The sequence below is a fragment of the Notothenia coriiceps genome, unplaced genomic scaffold (assembly GCF_000735185.1).
Source record: "Notothenia coriiceps isolate Sejong01 unplaced genomic scaffold, NC01 NC01_scaffold00000339, whole genome shotgun sequence".
In the NCBI taxonomy this organism is placed as follows: Eukaryota; Metazoa; Chordata; class Actinopteri; order Perciformes; family Nototheniidae; genus Notothenia; species Notothenia coriiceps.
The window spans coordinates 21,467,416-21,485,116 of NW_011333040.1; the positions used below are offsets into that span (position 1 = coordinate 21,467,416).

Genomic DNA, 17,701 nt, shown 5'->3' on the forward strand with positions numbered 1-17,701 from the left:
AAATACAATGTTAACTAGGTAAAATAAGATTAAATGAACCAACAAAATAAAATAAGTTAGCTACATTATTCTTTTATTGGTTATGGTAGGTTATTGGTTATGTTTAATATGATTTGATTAATAAAAATGCAAACCGATCTTTTTCCATAATGGGTCGTTTAGAGTTGTAACCCCCTAGATCAGTCACTCCTAGTAATTGGGCGCTCAAAGTGCACAGATAGAAACATTTTACTTAAAATCGTTCAAAAAAATCTTCCCGACAGGAGGGGCACCCCGGACACCCTAGAGGATGTGAAGTCCACTCCTATTAAAACATGTTCATGCAATACTAAATAAATTTTGAACCTTTTTATATAAGCTGTCCACCATGTCCAATACGTTTCTCTGTTTTGTAGTGTATTGGACTTTTGTAGAGGTTTTTCCATTGCCAGCTAAAATCTTGCAAGGGCCAGCAATTGGTCAGAACGGCCCTCCGTGTCATCCCCACAGCACCCCCATATTGAAACATGTTCCCACGGCCTACTGCCGTCTTTTTCGGCGTGCCGACCCATATACCAACCGCCACAGATTTGACATGTTGAATCGGGAGCGACGGCCTTTTATAACACAGAATATCCATAATACACACATGCACACAGACCAGGATTCACACTTCAATTAACATGATCCCGCAAAAGCATTCACAACTCTATCGACTATACTACCACACTCCGGAATATCACACTATTACGATTAGTTCTACTTACATGCACACACAAATGTGTTCGTTTCATATACATGTAAATAAATCAAATACAGAAAAAAGCTTTACATATGTATTTTTGATCCACAACATATTATGTTTTCCGTTTAAACATCTGAACCTGCAAACACACCCTTTTTCTGTGGCATGGATCCCGCTGTGGTATAAATAAACACGAGTGTGGGTGTTTTTGAGACTTTTCCCTGCGGTCAACCCGATTCGTACTTGTAAATTTTTCTATCTATAGCCAATAGATGTTCTCCTTCATTCTAAGCCAACCACATGAGCGCGGCCCCCACGGAGGGTAATGCATTTATTGGCGTTCATGACACTTCATATACGCATTTTGCGTATTCAGCTCGCTAAACAGAGGCTGAGCTTCAGGTGTATCATGGCAGGCTGCGTGTCTCCGTCAGACTCAGCAGCTGATCTGATCTCTCTCCTCTCTCGCGTTTCATCGCGTTTATGTCCATATCGATCAGATCAGGCTTCTCCTGATCGCCTAATAGGAGCACCGATTCAAACTATAAGAGTGAATATCGGCCGATATATGACGGCGGGGTCCCACCCGTGGGACAGTTCACTGTTCTAGCACTGGCTTCGTTAGTGCACTGGATCGATTAGGCTAAGCCAAACTGTTGCCGCTCCCTCCACACTCCACAAACCAACTTCAAAACAGAACATAAATATAAGCAGCTGTATTTCGCCATTACAGGAAAACACACATTTTAAAACGGGACTGGCGCAAAATCCGTTTACTAATTGAAGTGCTACTGTCATGAACGCAAAGAAACTACCCTCGTGGGGGCGCGCTCACGTTGATTGGCTTAGAATTAAGGAGACATCTGATTGGCTATAGATAGAAAAAAAGTACGAATCGGCTGACCGTCAGGGGAGTTCTCAAAAGACCCCACAATGAATTGCACATCGGATCCTTGCACACGAAAGCGGTTTGTGTTGGAGTTCCAGGGAATTTTTAAAAACGGAAAACAAATATGTGAGGATCAAAAATACACATGTCAAACTTTTTTCTGTATTTGGATTTTATTTACATGTATATGAAACGGAACCCATTTGTGTGTGCATTGAAAAACACAAGTGTGGATCCGGAAATACAAGTGTGAATCCTTCCGTGTGCATGTGTGTATTATGAGACTGTTCTGAGCCCATAGCCTTTGGCTCTGAGTGGCTGTTCAGCTTAGCAAATCAGTGCATGAGAAGCAAAACGAGGGACCCAAACAAACTATTAAGAAGGCAAATCTGAGATTTAATTTAACTCCAGCTCTCGACACAGGTTCGGGAAAGCCCCATGAGCTTCTCGTTGTAGAGTGAAAATGGAACGCACACGCTATTTGTTGTTTGTTTACATCACGCAGTCTGTTCTTCTTCTCTCGGTTATCACGCAGTCTGTCTTCCGGTTGTTGCCTCTTTTGAATGACGAATACACACTACCACCGCCTGCTGGTAAGGAGAGTTATTGCCACTCACGCATGCGCAGTTAGTACGTGCAACTTGGCCGTCGGCTGAAGTCTTTGCGGTGTGTTCCAGTGCGAAACATGTCCAAGACGCAGGAGACGTCAGGCGACGCGTTCTTTGGTGTGTAAGAGGCTTTACTGAAAGCAACTGGGTATAGAGCTAATTTGCATGGAAGAGACCAAAAAGACCACAAACTGTCCACTGACCACAAATCTTATCCAAACAACTAACAGGTTTGCTCAATGTAGTATTATTATTAGTTCAAAACACAACATTTCAAAAAACAGAACAAAACACACACATGGTGTTAAGTCTTTTGTAACATTTTGTAATTTTAAAATGTGTTTGGTGCCTTGGGAAGGAAGTTTCATTTTCACCACTTTCAATTTTTAAGCGTTTTGGAAATGTTTGCGTTTTTTTTTTAGACCTGGCGAACAATGCAAATGAGTCATCTTCTTTCTTTTTCCACAAGCTATCCTCAAACAAAGTATCAATTACAGTAGCTTATTAGTTGGTTTTCCTTCAAAATATTTTCAAACCTCATATAAGTATAAGGGCCTTGTAAGCACACTTTGTTATATTAAGTTAAGAAACATTTCAACATTTGGAAATATTGATATAATATAATAGACTAGATTAGTATATTCATAAAAACTGTACTTAGTACGGTGTTTTACTAAATGCTGCTACCTGTATGCGTCTTAAAAACGGTGGTTGCCAACAATTGACTAAATGAGACTACTCTACGTCATGACAATAAACCTTAGCCGCTTTTAGTTTGTTTATAGCCTACTGTTAGCCTCTTACTTACTGTATTGTGTTTTCATTTACTATTTGACTAATATAAACGTGATTTTAATATGTGGAGATTATCCTGCTGAACAAAACGAGTGAGTTTGATCAAAGTATCTTTGCAGCAGATGTTATTTTCTGCAATTCTCTGAAATCTAACGGAAAAAAATCTCATTGCTTTTTTTCAAGGAAACCCTTGGGGTGCTAACTTCTGGGTCGGCCAACAAAAATAAATCATCACTCATCTCATGTGCCAGAGCATCTGCACGACTCTGCCCTTATAGTGTTGTACTCGTGTTATCTTTGCCAATAATAAAACATCTGCCATGTCCCTGTAATTTATGATAAAGTTGGATTCATCATTCAGCACACCTGGGTAAAAAAACACTGGGATGGTCTCTCGAGAAATCTCCAGATGTGCCATATGATCTTAACTAGCAGTACCGTTTAATAATGTTGCAGCATGAAGCCTGTTGAGCCTTCCAGCCTCTATCACAGCCTCTCACAGATGCACGTCTCTTCCCTCGACAGTGCCAGGCTAACTCGTCCTTCACGCCTCTAAAGTGTGTCCCTACAGGTGTGTATCAAGCTGCTCGCTCCACATTAGCGTGTGAAGGCCGGTGGCAGTGTTCCTGTGTGTGTGACAGCAGAGCGGACCAAGGACGAGCCGTCAGAGGGCCTGCAGCGGCAAGATCTGCTGAGGCAGCACAGAGGGGGCATGTGCCAGCTCACAGCCCCCCCCCAACAAATCCTAACAGCGTGTGTGTGTTTCTTCTACTCTAACCCAATTTTGCAACATTTAATGTATTCAGTATTTTATTATACTCTATTGATATACATGTTGTTTACTGTTTATCTTTTATTTTATTTCTAACTTATTTATTATATTTTAACTTTTAATGTGTGAAACATGTTAACTTTCTGCTGCTGTGACAACAAATGTTTCACATTTGGAAAGAATAAAGTATATTTTATCTAATCTAATTTTACAATAAAAATAAAATGTGATAAACTTTGATCAAAATGCATCTTTAAAGATGAAATCAGTGGAATAACTGTTGGAGGTACAAAGAGGTAAAACTGTTCAATAGTTACCAAAAGTCTTAATCAGGAATCATTTGTTTATCAGAACTATTACTACTTTTGTTCACACACACACACACACACACACACACACACACACACACTCACACACACACCACACACACACACACACACACACACACCCAACACCACACACACACACACACACACACACACACACACACAACACACACACACACACACACACACACACACACACACACACACCACACACACACACCACACACACACACACACACACACACACACACACACACACACACACACACACACACACACACCACACACACGTGTAGAGTAAACAGTGCAGCGGTGAGGAGCAGTGCTCAGGTGAGTCAGCCCCGTGACTCTGCATCTGAGCACTAAATCAGCCGTTGAACAAAAGTTTGCTTTTCAAATCATTTAGGTCTATGACTGTCCTGCTGTGGGGTTCGCCGCCGTAAAGCTCTGCTAAAGGGCGCGTGGGCAGGCCTCCCCTCATGCCTAACGTATCACATGTTAACTCCTTTTAACTCCTGAGGCTTCTACACAACATAATCTATTGTTTGGATAAAAATAGCAGTGAAGTATAGAATGATGACTCATCAGCCTATGCTGGATGCCTGCCTGCCTGCGCCTGCCTGTCCTGCTTGCCTGAGTAACATAAGTAACGATGCCTCAGTTGCCACGATTAAATCACTGAGCCACTGCAGAGAACACTTATCAAGCTATTATTCACTTTTTAATATACAGCTGTGGCTAAGTATGTAACAAACCGGCTTTCAACGGTGCCAAATCAGCTACATCTTGGTCATTTATACTTAATGTGTCAAAAAATGATGTGNAATTGAAATTGTAATATTGTGGTGGTTCATCTTATAATTCAGTCTAGAGAATGCACCAGACAGCATCTAAGACCTGCAAAAATCAAAATGTTCTAGGGGGAGGCCCCCCAAACCCTTCGTGCGTCATTTCGTCCGCGCGCATTTTTCAGGGCAATCTCTATTGGGCTCAGGGCCATCTGTGAATTAGCTTAGATGGCCCACAGGGCCATCTCCCAAAATCCTTAATGTCATGCACTGACGCTTGCATAGTGAGGTCAAGGGCAGTATCCATAAAGTCCAGTAGAGGGCTCCGCCTGTGCTTATATAACTAGGGTTACAATACGTAACCCACCGTTTCTGTTTTCTTTTTAATATTACTGCCGAATTTTATTCCATATTTGATTCCATTCTATTTCTATATAAATACTGCTGTATTACTATATTTTTTACTTTTTGTAATGTTATTATATTTTCTTATAATAGTTCTCTATCTGAGTTTTTTTTTACTTTTATGTATGCACCATAACATCAAGTAAAATTCCTCGTACGTGTCAACCTACCTGGTAATAAACCTGTTTCTGATTCTGAGTCTGAGTGATGGGCAAGACGTGCAATGTTATTGGAGGTGGAAAGAGGACTTTTTGGTGATCTGGTTGATATGGTTTTAATCACATTCATCCTCCATCTTATTTTCTAACACTTTACTTTGTTTTTCCCTCCTAGCTCCAGAGCAGGCTAATGAACAAACCTCTGCCAGTCTCAATAGCGGAGTATAAGAACCACCCGCTGTATGCCCTAAAGAGGCACCTGCTGAAATACGATGCCATCTACCCTGCAACAGCTGCTGTCCTGGGATACTGCAGGGGAGAGCCCGTCTACTCCAGGTCAGTGAAACAGCCGGCAAAGCAATGCCGCCTTATTTGGTTTGAATGTGAAACACACACAAGATTTTACTCTGCAGATCTCAGATCCCACATTAAATGTATAAGAATCAGTTGTTTAACTGGGCGTTAATCCAGACATTTTAAGGCCATTTTCTTCGTTTCTAGATATTTGCACATACAGTATGTTGACATCAGTCAGTGTTAGTCTACGTAAGAATAAAACATATCAAAGCACTGTAAGAATGAAAGTTGTCCCAGTTTCCCACAGGTATCACAATTTGTTGTAAATGACCATGTCCTGGTCATAAATGTACAAATATTTTACTTAAGGTGTTATTAAGAAGCACCTGAATGCATCAGAAGTTTTGGTGGGAGGTTAGACCTTCTTGTTATTGGATAACAGTTTTAGTCTGAAGGACGCTCCTTTTTTAAACCGGGTGCTTTGGAGGAACAGATGAATGACCGCATACCATAACCTGAGTCTGAATGAATTGTGGCTGTGCGTCAGTGTCCACCTGGTGGAGCTGTTTGATGAGTTGAACTGTAATGTGCATGAAGCTGTGGCTTTCACATAGTTAATAGTGATCTACTTATCTGTAAATTACATCTGCTATACATGTTTGTTACTTTTTGTACTTAATTACAAATACATATATTATACATCTTCAAATAAACATTTCAGAATGAAGAATGAATGTTTTTCTTTATTATTGTGTTGTCTTTAGGGATTGTGTACACTCCCTCCACTCCAAGGACACTTGGCTAAAAGAAGCACGGACTGTCAGACTAGGAGAGGAGCCATTTAAAGTGAGAGAGAATATTTTTCTCAAATCTGTTTGTTTTCTCCCCCATTCATCACTTCCCTTATTTCATTTTGTTTCCTTCAGTTTCTGCAGTCATGATCTGTGACTAATGTTGCCAAATAAGAGGAACAACTTCAACAACAGTTTACTTCATAATGAAAACTCACAATGTTGTTATTTGAATGTAAACACACACTCCACTGATGTTCGCTAAATGCATTTTAAACAGATTAACCAATCATAAATTCCTTAAAGAGTATGAGGTCTGGTTGATTTGAGCTGTGAAAATGACATACACTTACCCATGTAGTTTGTAGCAAAACGATGTATTAACATATTTCAAAGAGTAAATATTTTCCTTTACAGTTTACTATATTACTCAGTTTCAAGAGTAAACAAACATGTTTTCCTGCAAGTGACTATAGTTGTACACTGATTTTGAGATAATTTACTGTAAAGCAGGACTCAAATGGTATTGCCTCTGGATATCAAACTTGAATGTAAGGTTTTTACAAAAAGACTTGACAATTTCATGGAAACACATCAGCTTTTGGACGACAGTCAATATATGGATTCAGAAAAGACAGATCAACATCTATGGCACTAATGGAATTAAGAGAGGAAATAGCAAACTGCATGGACAATAAAAAAAACAAGCAGTGGGAATATTTATAGACCTACAAAAAGCATTTGACACCATAGATCACAACATTTTACTGACAAAACTGGAAAGGTATGGCATCAGAGGGGTGGGATTAGACCAGTCTAATCCCACCCCTCTGATGCCATACCTTTCCAGTTTTGTCAGTAAAATGTTGTGATCTATGGTGTCAAATGCTTTTTGTAGGTCTATAAATATTCCCANTCCGGGGCAGGCCCAGCGCCCCAAACCACAACCCCCGCTTGCCCCACAAAAGTGTTTACCAAGGATTTCTAATATTTAATAAACAGGTTGGTTGAAACTGAATTCATTATTGAATGACTTTTTCTGCCATCCAAAAACTAGCGAAATCAAACAATAAATAAACACTTTAGTTTGGTTTTGTACTAAGCCGAAACGCAAACCTATTGAAACATGTGTTGTATATGCTGAAGAATCGGTGCACAATCAACTTTCATTTACAAACTTTATGTTGTAAACAGATAGTATAAATATTACCAGAAAATAGATATAAACGTAGGCCCTTATATATATTTTTTGTATTTTATACTTTAAACCAAATAAAATCCATTATTATCTTAACAGCATGTCTAGCAATTTTTACAAACACACACCGAATACAAAGTTTCAGTGTTACATTCCATTCTTACCATTAACCAACTTGTAGCACGCGAACGATTTACATTGAATTGATATACATGGAGTACATGATTAGTGTAACAGGTATGTATGAAACGCAACATAATTGGTCTATATACATTATTTTATAACAGTATTTGGCAGGATTTATTATTGACAAGGCCAATTATTGCATTTATTGTAATTTAAAAAACAAAGATGTTGCATTTAAGCCTTAAAAAAATGTAATCTATAATCAAATGAAGCAGTGTTTTTTAAGAGGGCTATTCATTAATGGTTTTGAAAAGATGTGTACAGGAAAGTTGTTCTTTCTGAAGCCTTTATTGAATGACTTATTATGATGGTTTAACGGTGGATGAAACATTTTTGGATTTTCTTTGGGTGGAAATAGATTGATCTCAGAAAAAGGCTGTTTGTTCCATAGCAGTAATTTTCTGCTTGTTTTAAGATTCGCTGAGTTTGCAGGAATGGCCCCCCACAAGGGATAAGGGCCGGGAGGTTTGAAGAAGCTAGTTCTTAATTCGTCCATATGGAAGGGGTCCAATTTCTAAATTTCCATGTTCAGAAATCAAGAGTCCAAACTGTCTCATAAGTCAGTCAGGCTCGGAAGCCCGTGTGCGAAGAAATATTTCCATGTTTTTTTCTTGCTGCGGCAAGACGCAAAGAACTTGAAGTGGACGAAGGCTCGCTCGTGTGCATCCTGTGCCTCTCGCGTTGTGGATGTTCCGCGCGTTTCGCCTGAGGATCTGTGGTGCTCTGCAAGCCTCGTCAAACGCCTCGCTGCTGCGCTCGCCACTTAGGACCAGGGCCCAAACTTTACAAACAAGTGAAAAACCACAATAAATGATAAAGCCAGGGCGAGTGTTGGATCACCATTTATTGCTAATAATGTTTTTTCTGTTTTTATGAACATTTAAAAATTTACAATACATAACTTTTGGCATTGTCTCCACTGGAAAAGCAGCAAGGGAACAGGCTCTTTTTTCAGGCCATTTTTCACCCACGGGTTTGAAGTTGGTCTCCAAATGGTGGGTCCATCTCCACATCTGAGGAACAAATCTTTTCTTTCTCTCTTGGAAAGCTCCCTTTTATTATTGAGAGGGAGCATTTCGGGCTGATGCGTCCTTGGGTCATCCTCTGAAGGTATCGCTCAAGTGAAGTGCTGGAGAATCTCGTAAAGAAACACTGTTAAAAAAAAAAAAAGATTATTATTATTCACTTTTGGATAAAATATCAAAGTTTGTACTTTGAGTTGGGCTGTGGCTTTGAAAGAGGGTTGTAACAAGCTTTTTTGCTCATTCTATTATTTATTACAAAATGAATTATATATGAATACAAAACTTACCATTTACATTTCCCAAGTTCAGGTATAAGATTACATATATACAATATTTTTCTGTTTAGGGGCTTAGTAGGACCACAAAAAATACATACCAAACAGTCTCTGGAGCAAAGGCCAACTCATGACTTAGTGGTTCAGGCGCGATCCAAAGGGAGGTATTCATTTTCCACCGGACTAGGGACCCCAGCTGTACCAAAAAACAAATCAAACAAAGGATTTAAAAATTAAAATTGTCCCTGTTGCCCATAACTGCAACCCAAGCAACAAAGCAAGTCAACTCTCTCTTTCTGGTGTGATCGGTCACGGTTAGTTTGATGCTGTATATATCACGCACCATAGAGAACAGTCAAGTATTACAGTATTCCTTTATTCTCCGCAGGGGTGGGGAAACCTTTGCCGGCCCCCGGCCGTATACGGCCCGCGAGAAACCATTGGGTGCGGCCCTCGACGTAATTTTATAACACACACCGCACCCAAAAAAACAAGAAAAAAACATTAAAGAATCGAAGACCCAAGAAAAATTAAAAAACAAAGCGAGTGCCTGTTTTTTCCTGGGCCCACGGTCAGAGGTCCCTTGAACCAACCCCACGGCCTAAAACATTCAATCAACCTTGGTTCAATCCCACGTGGTATTAATATCCTCGTTTTTACAGGGGTGCAGTTCTTGCCGGGAGAGCACCCAGAACGTCGCTTCCGGAACTTTCACAAATTGCAAGTACCCATTAAAGCAAATGCCGCAGTTTTGGCGTCGGTTTGTGTCTTTATTGTTAATCCCAGTGGCGATTCCTGTTCATTTCCTGTCATACTGATCATCTCAAGTCAAATAACTTTTGTTGTTTATTTTTAGCAATTTTTCTGGTTAGCTATATGTAAACGAATTATAAAACCAACGGTTTTCACAACCAGTGGAAGGTAAAGGCATAACATCTTTATATTGATCATTTATTAGTTTATACAAAATAAGAGATTAAAAATAAAACAGTTATAAAAATATACATGTATATTGAGGAGTAAAAAACAAAAATTGTTATTTTTAATAAACAAGAATACGTTTGAAAGGAGAGGATTTGTAAAATATCGTAAAAGAAAAAGGAAATTTTCTGCTTACAAGCTTCTGTTCATATGGGTGTGAGAGATGTAATCCATAGATTTTCTTTCTTTTCATGTTGCTCTCAAAGTGCATCCTGATTGATTGTTTTTAAACTTCAAAACATTTTAAAAACAAATCTCCCCGGGGGAGCCATTGCCCCCCGGAACCCCCCCTTAGAGGGAAGGTTTTAAGGTCCCCCCCCCCCACTTAATTCAAATGTCACATGGATAGGAAACTAAATACATTTGCACACATCTGTTCCATATCTTTCTTGTTTTGGGTTCGTTCATGCCACAACCGTGGTCATGGTCTAAGATAACCACGTATCTGGATTAAAGAGGTTGCCTTTGTTTCTTTGCCACAGCATGAAAGAAAGGCGAAATTATGGATGGCTGTGACTTTAGTATTTCATTAAGCAGGAGCCGGTCAATAATTTGTACGGGCCCTCGGAGGATGTTGTAAAAATTGAAATGGCCTTTGAGGAGGAAAAGAAGGGTTCCCACCCTTCTGCTTTATTTCTGATAAAACTCACCGGGTGGAAACTAAATTAATCTAGATTTCCGTAAATATCTTCAATTTAATAAACAATACTGATCCTGATTTGACTGGGCTTCCTGCTTGGATCTTGCCTGCGAATGTTATTATGCTTTCCATCGATGGTCTCTCTTTGTCCACCCTTATGGGTTGTTTCAGGCGCTGTCTGTCGACTGGCTTGCACTTTCCTCATCTGAGCCTTCACAAATCACACTAATCAATCACTTTCCATCTCATCTGTTGAATTCTTCCTCATCAAGAAACATCATCAAGATCCGCCTAAATGATTGATGCCTCTGAATCACTCAGGTTAGAAAAACAAAAACACAGAAAATTGACTAACAAGCAGAAAGATGACAGATAAAGACACATACACAGGGACAGGCAGAGATTACACAGAAAGCCAACAAAGATAGGACAGGCAGGCACATTGCTTCACGGTGCTTTCTCTACCTGCTGGCAAGGATCGCAAAATGGGCTTTAACATCGTCGCGCCATAGATGACGTCAACGGATTAAAAGCCGTCTAACAAGAGAATGTAATGTAATGCTAATTGGAACAGGGCTGAAACAGAGGGGGATTATGGGATGCCCTGCAATGATCTGTTTGGCCATTTCAGCCAAAACACGTTCAGGAGACCTGTTTTGCTATATACCTGAGACTTATGAATTATATTGTTGGAAAAATCAGTATAATAGCGGCGTCCTTAAATCAAATAATCAATATTCTCATAAACAATAATTTTATGCCATTCCTCAGCTCTAGTCCTATAAGCTGTAGCGAAGCGTTGCCTCACTGATGGGCTTCGAATTAGTTAAAAGTTGTTTGCAGATGACGATTCTATGCAGCTTAGTAATTTTTTCAAAACAGTCACTAACAGCTTAACCACATTATACCTGAGACTTGCCTGCCGAGACCAGCCAAGGGGACTGTTGGCGACTTATTTCTAAATGGTAATTGGCATGATATTTGTGGGTTTCACTAAACGTTTTACTTTTTTCTTAATGCTTATTTGTTTTTATGTTCCTGGTAAGTATATTTTATGTTGCCATTGTGTTTGAGGGACTTAAGGTGTTCATTGCCAACATACAATGCCTTTTCTCCGTTTCACAATTAAAGGCTTTTGAATCGAGACATGAATGAACAGCGGATTTTAGAAAAAAATTTCCCTAACGTTATTCTACAGCTGACAGGGAGCCTCTGGCCTGAGGCTGACAACCATTAATCCTGAAGAGACATCACAAAACAAGACATTTACACAATCATGATATGTTACAGGAGGGAAGCCATGGAATCACGCTGTCCTCTTTTTTTCTCTTTTCAGACATTCGCGAGTGGTGGTGCGGGGCGTAATTGAGCTTTTACCACTGTAAAACGTTACAATTACAAGGTAGCTATACATACGATACATGTCATTCTTGGAATACTTCTTTTCATAGATTGCAAATCAATAAGTATATAACATATTCATCTTACTATAATAATGCATTTTTTGAAATGCCAGTGTACTCGGCGTGTAAAATGCCGCAGCTCGAGTGTTTTATAATTGGGGCCATACGTATTTTTAACAATTCCTGCACATAAGTAGCTTTCAGGCTATAGTCTGGGTGGTCTCCTTCTTACGCCTTGCCTGTCCTTGTTTCTATTCTAAAAGGGTCTTCTGCCATGTGTGTCCTTGACAGGGCATGTCAGTATACATTCAGGAGCTCCTGCGCAAACATATGAATTGTGTTCAAACCAGGTTCAAACATAGTGAAAGCTGATTCTGCTTTTCTGATTCACGGAGCTTGGCGTATTAGAAGAATCCGACGGTCGTGAAACGGCAGCCAGGATTGAGCTGGCCCGTTACATTCCGATGATATTACCTTGTGGGAGCAGGTTGCAAGCCTAGCAAGCGGTGCAGGGCCAGCTAAAAGGGGCGATGTGGGGCCCGCGGTTCGTGTTTACACAGCGCTGAGGACTCCAAGAGGTGTTTTTTACCAGGCTCATAAACAAGCGGGACTCACTCCCAAACTTTGGCGAAATGACACACGCTTGCGCGAGAGGAGAAAAAGCCCAGAAACTGAACGAGCCCAGCATCAGGTCATTCTGTCTCAGCCTGCTGGGAGGGGGAGGGAAGCAAACAAGCACTGCTGCTTGGACTGTGGATGCCGATGGAAGGTAAGGGAGACAGTTTTTCTGTTAACTCCATGGTTAGAAAATCGGTGAACTGCTGAAATTATGTGGCCAGCTAACGCGCTCAAGCTAGAAATATCATTAACGCTTTCCAGATGGGAGTCACTTATGAGGAGCTATGCTTCCTCGTTGAGCCTATGCTGTTTAATATCCCAGAATGTGCTCATTTCGATTAAACATGTTTTTTTATTTTTATTTTCAATATTTTAGTTTGACAATGCAAACAAATGCATTGCCGCTTCAGTTAGGGAATCACAAGGCACATTATTGAGCGACATTGTGCAAGCAATCTCAACAACCAACAACTTCCGTTTAACAATTTCAAAAATAAAATACCCATGCTGCTTTTATTTTTATCTGATACGTTAGCGAGGAACAGAATAATAATCTTTAGGGCAATCAGTACTTAACTACGATGAGCTATTACAGATGCTTATCTGCCAGTAATTGCTGTCATACAATTCAGATGGGAGGATTAACACCGTTGGTTTTGTCCTTGTTTTGGTGCTTTATCAAGTCAGTTATTATTTACATCAATATATGCTAGCCAATGTTGGGGATTTGGTTTCATGATTTGGATTGACCAGTAAGCAGATCTTTGTTTATCTTTTTTATTTCTCACCATGGTTTGCATTGCTGGGTTTTTCAAAACATGCCTTTACTAAAAATTCATTCTTATTTTGAAATCAGGGATGGGGCCTCTACTTCCGTTTTTGTGTTTGCTAGGACTGCGGCTAACTTGGATGGAATGTGGTTGGCTGACGCGTATCGATGTCATGTCCTTGACTGTTTTATTTATGAGCGGAAAAACGTGGCGTGGGGGCTGTTGCCGTTCGGCAACATTTTAAAATTTAAAGGTGTCGTTTTCTCGGTTGAATCTCTCTTGAGAAGGCAGAAGCCCAACATGAGATGCCTGTTTAGGTGTGTTGCAGCTGCAGGCCCACACCTTTTTTCTGCACCGGACATTCCGCGTCCTTTGGCAATTATTGCCCACCCCAAAACCCATTAAAGTTTTATGATTCTAACGCACGCATTTAGGTCATAACATGACATATTCGCTCAAAGGAGTGCCCTGCTTTGAAATCTTAAGCGAACCACGTTTGCATTTCAGTCATATCATCGCAATAACATTGCGTATATCAATTTACATTTTTAGAATTTGCAAGGCCCATAATGTTTGAGAATTCCCAGAAATATCAGCGCGCATCAACTTAGAAAGTAACATATATAGGTAAATACACTTTCCACAATTGATCCTGCAAATTGCCAACAGGAATTTCGCTGACTTCTGCCTGAAGCAATTGCGTTTTTTGTTGATTTATTATCTGTTAATTTCCCCCTCATCTTTCATGCTTCATTTCCCATAGCATTCTCTTACATGCTAGGGCCCTTCGGTGATGTAGCTTTACCAGCAGGCACAACGTGGAGGTTAAGGCCAAAAAAAAGGCCAATTTAACGTAAATCACCTCAGCCCAGAATATAGTTCGCGAATAATTCGTTTCAGACTTGATATTTAGTGCAGTTTCAGGTATTGCAAAATCAACCCTATTGTAACCTCTTTCCTTTGTTTATTTTTCTGGGTACAGTTTAAATAATCAAAATCCCAACATTTAGTTCTTCTCCACAAATACCAAAATGTATGGGTTTCTTCGAAAAAACTATTTCATGGAGTTTCTCGTGCGAGAAAAAAACAAATGTACTTGTCCGCACAGTTTGCGTTTAATATTGGACTGGACTTCTATTCTGGCCGGGGGCGGGTTGGATTATGAGTTATTACCCTACGCCGATCAATAAGTCCAATGCAGAGGGCCAATAATGTTAGTATAATACATGTTATTTATCCGTTAGTATATATTAAATATTTAAAAAATTTCTATTTTTAAAATTTTCTTATATAGTGTGTTTATATAAAACTGGGCCCTTTTGGAGTGCAACCATTCGGGGCATGCTAATGTGGCCCCCGAGGGTTGAATTGGAGCTTTTGACACCCTCGCCTTAAGCCAGGCTTTATGTTTTAGTTGAAAATGAACAACCACTGGGAATGGGTCCAAATAGGGGGGACCAAATTTAGCAGTCGGAGTACTTCAACTAAGATGTATAATGGACAAAAGATTACGCTGTTCAACAGTCCAGCTTTTTTACTGAACTCAATATTTCCTCGGCACAGCCTTCCTCAGCCTATTGACTTTTTCTCATGTTCTTCATACTATTTTAGTTGGACTTTCATGACCTTGGAAAGTGGCCAGCCATGCCATGAGCATCGATCAATCAATCAATCAATCAATCAAGTCAATCATCAATCAAACCAATAAATAAATCAATAAATCAATTCAATCAATCAATATTCTATTATAGCCCCTTATCACAAAATGATTACATTTGTCTCAGCTGGACTTCACAGTATCTGCCTACAGAATATCAGGCTTATGACAACACAACAGCCCTCCGTCCTTAGACCCTCACATCTTCCACCGACAAACCCACAGTTTTTTTAAAGGGAAAAATGGGAGAAACCTCAGGCGGAAGCAACAGGGGAGGAGGATCCCCTCTCCCGGGACGGACAACTGTCGCAATAGACCATGCTGCTGTGTAAACTCGAAGAGATAATACATTTTAGGGCGAGATAGTAGACCAACATGTTTGGGTAGACCAAATGGTTTGGAACATGCATGGTGTCTATAATAAGGAACAGGACTGAAAGATGTGTTTGGCAATCAGCGGAGACCAACAAGGGTTATTGACATCAATCGGGTTAGGGGACTTTTAATTATCAACATTTAAAATATTTGTGGCCCAAGGGGGGTGCTAGAAAAGGTCACATTAGGGCGGTTGTAATACTAATAAAGGAAATGGGATTCACAAGAAACATATGTAGGTTCTTTTCTATTACGTTTGTTGATTTTGGTTTTATATTGGTGTTGCTCTTGCCAAACGATTCCCAAGTCCTGTGTTCGCACTCCCTCTTTCCTTTTATACTGTATTGGGATGTTACAGGCTTTTTGTTTAATGCGTCATTATCAAAACTTCTCTAGTACAAAAAACTACATGCTTTTACGTTTGCTATGCGAGCAATGGAGTTATTCCAATCTACTATTTATCGTGGGGACGGAATTTCAGTTTTTGCTAACAGTTCTCCAATTTTACAATAACAACAAATATAGAATAAAAGTATCTTTATGGAAACTATTAGGGGGAGCTTAAAAGCTAAAAAATGCCGCTGCCAATACAATATACACAGTGGGTGATTAGTATTCAAATTAGGGGCTGCTCAAACGATTAACATTTTTTAATCAGTTAATCACAGCTTTAAAAAATTACATAATCATGATTAATTTCACCATTTCGAACTATTCTCATAAAATTTATGCCATTTCTTTATGTATATTGTTGTGGGAATTGGAAAGATAAATGAAGAAGGGCGGCGATATATCCATTTAACATACATTTATGTATGGCGTTATTATAACATTGTTCTGTGTGTCAAAATGAAAGACAGCCCACACACCTATCAATCATCAAACCGTGGGGTCTTATTTCATTACGTGTTGATTTCTATCAACACGTAATGTTGTATCGATGTAGGCCTATATAGAGATGCACTACCGCAAAAGTATTCTCCGTCAGGACTTCCTGCAACAACACCACGCCGTTATCTTGATTCTGATTGGCCAGAAGATATTATCAAAGATGTTCTATTGAGAAGACGATCACTACGTGACAAAAGTTTTCAAAAACGTTTCTAGTCTTTGGTATTTCCAGACAAGTGGCTACTGAAATCAATCTTTCTAACTGCTGTCTGTGCAATTTACTCAGCACGAGTTGGCAGACTATATTTTGCTTACTTTAATATCATTTTTCAAGGTGGGGCTAAGCCATTTCTTGGTATGGCTGTAGCCTACCCCAGCGCTGCCACTGGTGGGATGTATGGGGCGGGCCATTCTGCGCATGCGTTAAATATTTGTAACGCAGTTAATTCAAAACATTAATTACCGCCGTTAACACGATCATTTTTGACAGCATTAGTATTAATACAAGATGTACCTGATTTGCACCGTTTGAAAGGGTTTGGTTAATAATTAAAGCCTGTATATAAAAAGTGATATCAGTTGATAAGTGTTCTCTGCAGTGGTCAGTGAATTCATCGTGCAACCTGAGGCATGTTTACTTATGTTACTCACAAAGCAGCAGCAGCAGCAGCATCCAGCCATGCCTGATGAGTCATATTCTATATGTCACTGCTATTTTTATCCAAACAATAATTTATGTTGTGTAGAAGCCTCAGGAGTTAAAAGGAGTTAACATGTGAAGTTAGGCATGAGGGAGCTGCCCAGCCCTTTAGCAGAGTTTTACAAACACAGCAGGCAGTCATAGACCTAATTGATTTGAAAACAAACTTTTGTTCAACGGCTGATTTAGTGCTCAGACTGCAGAGTCAGTGCTGACTCACCTGAGACACTGCTCTCCACCCTCACTGTTTACTCTACACGTGTGTGTGTGTGTGTGTGTGTGTGTGTGTGTGTGTGTGTGTGTGTGTGTGTGTGTGTGTGTGTGTGTGTGTGTGTGTGTTTGGTGTGGTAGATCTGTGTGATTGTGTGTGTGTGTGTGGCACACCCACACACGCACACACACACACACACACACAACACACCACACAAC

The 17,701-nt window shown here is 39.8% G+C and overlaps 1 protein-coding gene across 3 annotated transcripts in view; it reads left to right on the forward strand.

Moving 5' to 3' along the window:
• Positions 1-17,701, forward strand: part of xpc (xeroderma pigmentosum, complementation group C) — a 36,064-nt gene that overhangs the window by 10,657 nt on the left and 7,706 nt on the right. For all 3 annotated transcript variants that reach the window (XR_798731.1, XM_010775025.1, XM_010775016.1), the window contains exons 9-10: positions 5,641-5,801; positions 6,527-6,608. Coding sequence is in view for 2 of the 3 variants with exons in the window: in XM_010775025.1 (XP_010773327.1) it covers positions 5,641-5,801; positions 6,527-6,608 (243 nt within the window). In the remaining variant the exon portion in view is untranslated. The remainder of the gene's footprint in view (positions 1-5,640; positions 5,802-6,526; positions 6,609-17,701) is intronic.